Source organism: Pipistrellus kuhlii, unplaced genomic scaffold (assembly GCF_014108245.1).
Source record: "Pipistrellus kuhlii isolate mPipKuh1 unplaced genomic scaffold, mPipKuh1.p scaffold_m20_p_16, whole genome shotgun sequence".
Classification (NCBI taxonomy): domain Eukaryota; kingdom Metazoa; phylum Chordata; class Mammalia; order Chiroptera; family Vespertilionidae; genus Pipistrellus; species Pipistrellus kuhlii.
This window is the reverse complement of record NW_023425471.1, coordinates 11334045-11340211: the sequence shown is the minus strand read 5'-3', so window position 1 is coordinate 11340211 and position 6167 is coordinate 11334045. Positions and strand designations below refer to the sequence as shown.

General features: G+C 38.9%; 1 protein-coding gene across 1 annotated transcript; it reads right to left on the bottom strand.

Annotated features, from left to right (window-relative positions):
• Positions 1-922: 922 nt before the first annotated feature.
• LOC118719985 (melanoma-associated antigen B18-like) lies at positions 923-1951 on the bottom strand. Its single transcript, XM_036439877.1, has one exon. It carries the CDS (start codon positions 1949-1951, stop codon positions 923-925), a length of 1029 nt encoding a protein of 342 aa, XP_036295770.1.
• Positions 1952-6167: the final 4216 nt, after the last annotated feature.

The following is a 6167-nucleotide window of genomic DNA, read 5'->3' as shown; positions in this document are numbered from 1 at the left end:
CCTGCCTCCCTACCTCTTTTCTCCTTCTTACTTATCCTTTAATTCTTAGAGGCTATTTCACCATCTTCCCTTTATTATTACTGCTCCTTGAGTGTGAAATTCTAAGGGCAGGGTGTTTTGTATCCCAGTGTTCCCATTTCCAACAGGATTTTCAAAGAGCAGTTGTTCAATTAATATTTGGGAAATAAATGAGATACTAAACATGAATTTTAGTTTATAAACATTTTATTTCTCCTACATTATTTAGTAATCTAAGAAAATCCAGATATGTAGCTTTTATTTTTATGGAACAGCAGACTAAAATGAATAAGGGAAACCAAAAACTGAACATCTTTTATTTTCCCCCCTCTATTTTTTGATCCCAATAATTTCACTGCTCATATTTTTCAGTCCCATGGAAATACCTATTACAATGCCATGTTTTGTTGTTCTGGTTCAGTAAATATGAAAGGTTCCCCCAATTTGTTTTACAAAATAATAAAACTGATAATCTTAAATCTATTACAAGAAATAAGCATGTAACTAAAATCATTAGTACATTTAGATTCTGAAATGATTTAAACCTTCTGTTAAAGAATCAACATTTAAAATGTAACAAAAGAAAGAAAGAAGAAGAAGAAAACTCTAAAGTTTACCACACTCAACAGAAATACTGTGTTCGTTCCAGATCCACCCTGGCCATCCACTACTTAGAATGTTGACTGCTCTTTTCTTCCGCAGAGAAAGCAATCTGCCTCAGACGTCAACATTTGATATATAACCTAAAATAAACAAACAAAACAAAACAAAGGTAAAATTCCAAGTTACCAACAAACAATAAGAACACAAAGATGATATACACTTTCCAGCTCCAGTCTGGCTCTCCACTATTAGAACATTGACAAACCTATTCAAGCAAAAAGTGAAGGACTTGCCTCAGACTTCACTTATTGTGGGAAGAGCTGATGGCCATGCCTCTGGAGTGTGCAGTCATAGCAATACGAGCCCTGGCTGCAGCTCTTGCTAGGGCTCTCTCTTCCTCATCTCGCAAAGCCTCTTCATACCAGACTGGGAAGGCACTGGGGACAGTATCATAGATCTTGGCTAAGAACTCCAGGACTCTCATCTTGCTGGTCTCAGCGTGGGCTCTTGGACCCCAAAGCAACTCATAGCGTGGAGGATCACTGCCTGGCACCTGGCGGTACTCCAGGTACCTTAGCTGCACCAAATCTTCAGTGATGACCTTCTTGGGCTCCCCATAGATTAAGTGCTTTTTATCAGCATAGACACCCATCATATTCATCACTTCCCAGATAGCTTCCTCAGGAGCACAATTGCCTTTCATGAAGATCACACCCAGAACAATCATCAGGAGGCCAGTCTTGGGCAGGTTCTCTTCATTTGTCATTCCATCTAAGGTGAGGTCTAACTTGCTGACAAGGGCATAGGAGTGCCTCGTGGGATCCACTTCTTTCACATCAATACCAAAGGCCAGCTCCATGTGCTCAGAGGCTCTTCTCAGGATCTCATTGAAATGAAGCTTGTATTTTTTGATAACCAACTTCAGCATATCTGCCTTTGTAATTGGCTCTTTACTTTGATACTTCTTCAGCATAAACTGCACCAACAGAACCACCTTCTTGTTTAAAGGATCTTTGCGAAAGCTCTCCAAGGCCTTTGAGGATTCCTCATCTTGTTTGCTGGCACCTTCATTTGAATCAGTGCCTGAATCAGCTCCAATATTAGCACTGGTGCTAGATGGGATTTCCTGAGAAGTGCTAAGCACCTCAGTAGCAACCTCATTCAGGGGGTTGCCTTCCAGGAAAAGATGGGCAGAGAAGGAGAACTCTCCTTTCTCTGCTGCAGTAGCCTGAGCACCCTCCAGACCCTGGGTCTGGGTCTTAGCCTGGGCCTGGCGGGCCTGGCGGCGTTTCTCACGGGCACGGAGCTTACTCTTTTGACCTCGAGGCATGATGAGACAGCAGGTAGGAGTTCAAGCAATTAAGTTGATAAACAGGTCACCCTAGAAGACAGAAGAAGAGATGATGTGCATAGTCCCAGTAGGGAGATTCTACATTGGCTCCAAGAAAAGCTGCCTCTGCTTGGTTCCCTTAAGGGTACTGTTTAAGGAAGCCACAAGACAGTGGCAGCAGGGACTCTGAGGGCCTCCTCTGTTCTGCAGTGGGCTTGTTGCCTCCATTCTAACTCAGGATATTAAACTTTGCTCCTGACCAGTCTTTTGACTCCTCCTTCTGCTAACTTGAGGCTTTCTCTTCAGAACAAGCCTTCTGATCCCACCAATTCCTTAAGTGAAGGTGAGGGTTCATTAGGCCTAACAAATTAGGCATGCAAAGCCTCTTCATACCAGACTGGGAAGGCACTGGGGACAGTATCATAGATCGTGGCTAAGAACTCCAGGACTCTCATCTTGCTGGTCTCAGCGTGGGCTCTTGGACCCCAAAGCAACTCATAGCGTGGAGGATCACTGCCTGGCACCTGGCGGTACTCCAGGTTTGAGCCATTTGAAGGACACAAGGGGCAGGGTGGGGCAATGTCATAGTAGGGTGAGCTCTGTGGGCTGAGGGCCTCAATTCAACAAATGTCACTCACCTCCATACCTGTCTAAATTTAGGGCTCCACCCTTTACTGACTTTAGGCTATATACCTCTGACCAAAGCCTTAAGCTCCAGAGCTCATAAGGCAGAAGTCAGAGAGAGCACTTCCGGACACTCCCACTGGGCTTCCTAGAATAAGTTCAGAGGTAGGGTTCTGGTAGTGGCAAGCTCTCTTTGTTTTGTGGGGAGAGGAATCATGCAGAACTCACACAGGTGTCTTTCCTGACTCCTCAGAAGGCCTGGGACTTTTTCCTCTGGGAACTTGAGTGAGTTGGCCTGACACCAAAGCTCTCATTTCTCTAGGAACATCCAATAGGAAGCAAGCAGAAACCTGAGCCTAGTAGCTGCTTCTGGGACATCCCAAGACTGACAGTAGGGGGGCTCCTTGCGGAACCTTATTTTGAGGTGGGTTCTCTTTTCAGTCCTCACTCAGTGTCTTCCTTGATGCCTTGTATAGACTGGACTACCACTCATCTGCTCATGGGATGTAAGTCACAAATATGTAAATAACTTAAGGACAATTGACATCTGTACGATATTATATTCGCCATGAATAAACACTGTAAGTATATTGTTCTATTAAAGATTCCTTTTATTTAAGTCTATCTGAAATATTTTTATATTTGCTTCCATAAAGATCATGTACACTTTTGTTAGTTTTCTTTTTATGTATATTTTGTATATTGCTGCTATTTTCAATTATATTTTTTTTCATTACACATTCTAGTTAGCTATTTATTTTGTGTGGTAAGACTCCTGATTTGGCTATAATCATCTTTTCCATCAGCTTCCTGAAGTTTCTTATACATTTGAATATTTGGTAGCCACTTTCTTTGAAATGTTTAATTACTAGCAGAAGATCATATTATCTCTTTCTTTTCATTATTCATGACTTTTATTTAATATTCCTGTGCATGCTGTACATTAGCTGTGCAATTGAGTCCAGGTTTAAACAGTAGAATTGGTACCATAAATTTATGCGCTGTTTGGACTTTGTTGAAAAATGTGTCTAACATTTCACATGCACACATGTTTGATATTGATTTTAAAATATGGAAATTCCATTCTAATGTTTTTAAAAGCTATTACCATGATGTGAGGTTGAATTTTTATCAAAGGTGTTTTTTTTCTTTATTTCCACATATGAACAAATGCTTTCTATTCCCTATTGGTTAACATAATGAATCCCAATTCTCTTTTTTTGGCAAAACCACTTCAGAGGTGATAATGCAATTTCATTAGAAGATATATAATATCGGTTGTTTTCTTTGTATTGATGTTGGGAAAGTTAGGATCACCACTGTCATCCAATAATTCATTAGTGACTGCTGAATTGTAACTCTCTAATTCTATCATTCCTTCTGAGATTATTGGCTGAGATATACCTATAGCTAGACTTTCTGTTTTCCTTCATTTAAAAAAAAAATAAATTTATTGTAGTCATATTGGTTAATAAAATTATATAGGTTTTAAATATGCAATTCTATGATACAGCATCTGTATATTGCATTGTGTGTCCAGCATTCTGAGTCAAAACTTCCATCACCATGTATTTGACCCCTTTTACCTTATACTATCCTCACTCCTTCCCTTTGGTAATCACCATATTGTTGTCTGTGTCTATCAGTTTTTGTTTGTTTTTCTTGTTTGCTCATTCTTTTGCTTTCAGTTTTATACTCACATAAGAGTAAAATCATGTGGTTCTTAACTTTTTCTGTCTGACTTATTTCGCTTAGCATAATATTCTCAAGATCCATCCATTCCACAAATGAGAGCATTTCATCCTTTCTTATTGCTGAGTAGTATTCCATTGTATTTATGTACATCTTTTTTATCCAATCATCTATCAAAGGACACTTTGATTGTTTCCATGGATTGTGTCTTTATTTAGAAGTGTGATATTTTCTCATATTAGATTTTTGGCATTTATTTTTTTATATTGAATTAAAACATAACTTATCTTGATTACTGAGATATTTTGGTCTACCCTTTACCTTAAATTTGAGCTCAAGGTGAATGCCTCACTTGCCTTACGTTAGCCACAGTCCTGGTGACTCTAAAGTGGTTAATTCTGACCCTCACCTCATACTTTTAAGAGCATTGTTACTCAATAATACCTTGCATTATTTTAAATTTTAGGTATCATTTCATGGTCTGCCTTTGTGATCTTAAATAATAAAATAACCTATAGGAGACTATTAAAAAATTAAAGTGGAGAATAAGGATTTTCTTTTTACTGAGTTGGTGGGATGATTAAATTAAAGTGCATATGAGAAAATACTACATAAAGTTTATGTTACTAGTTGTTCAAAAATATTCATTGGATTGAAACTTTGATCAGTAGTCTAGCTATAGCTAGCTCATTTGTGTTCTCTGCTCAGGTCCTCACTCTCAAGTGTCTTGTTGGCTGCGCTGCATTATCATCAGGAGGTTCTGGGCAAGGATCCATATCAGTGATTCAGGTTGTTGGCAGAATTGAGTTGCTTGTGATTATAGGACTGAGGTCCTCATTTCCTGGCTGGCTGTAAGACAAAAACTATTCAGCCCCTAGAAGTTGATTGCATTCCTTGCCATGTGACTCTCTACGTTTTCAAACTAGCAGTGAAGAATCTCCCTCATGTGAAATCCCCAGCACTTGGAGTTCCTTTTCTCAGAAAGAGGGTTCTTGGACCATTTTTAAAAAAATCAATGTTTTATTGACTTTTTTTAGAGAGAGAGGAAGGGAGAGGGAGAGCTAGAAACATCCATAAGAGAGAATGGAGATCAAGCTCACAACCCAGGCATGTGTTCTGACCTGGAATTGAACCCATGTCCTCTCGGTGCATGGGATAACACTCAACCAACTAAGCCACACCAAATAGGCATCTTGCACCTTTTAAGGGCTCACCTGATTAAGTCAGGCTCAACAAGGATAATCTCCCTTTCTAGATACTTGTGCAATATTCTAAGATTGTAACACTGGAGATGGAGAAATTTGGGTAGATTAGAAAGCCATGCATAAATAGGATTTTCAAGATTTATGTGCTAGGTTGCATATGAATGGTTTAGGAGAAGGCAATGTCAAAAATGCTGGCAAATCATGACTTTCTGCATTCATAGCTGTATAACCAACTAAGACTGGGAATTCTGCAAGTGGACTATTTACCAAGAGTGGGAATGCTAAGACTGGTTGTAATATGGAAGCATGGTTGTGAGTTCAATTAAAAAGGGTTGTGTTTGAAGCACATCTAAAGTCATGAGCACAGGCAAAGTTTCTCCAAATTCAAGAGGATTAAAATCATATCAAGCATCTTCTCACATCACAATGGCATACAATTAGAAATCAATTACAGTAAAAAAAATCACAAAAATTGAAATACTTGGAGGCTGAATAGCATACTATTAAACAATGAGTGGGTTAGTAAAGAAGAAATAAAACATCCTGGAAACAAACGACAATAAAAACACAATAATCCAAAATCTTTGGGATACAGTGAAAGCAGTACAGAGAAGGAATTTCATAGCATTACAGTCCTACCAAAAAAGCAACAACAAACAACAACAAAAAAACCAAAACAAAAAACCTGGTAATAA

Bases quoted from the DNA above. Each gene is read 5' to 3' on its own strand.
- LOC118719985 (XM_036439877.1), bottom strand. From the start codon at position 1,951: ATGCCTCGAGGTCAAAAGAGTAAGCTCCGTGCCCGTGAGAAACGCCGC.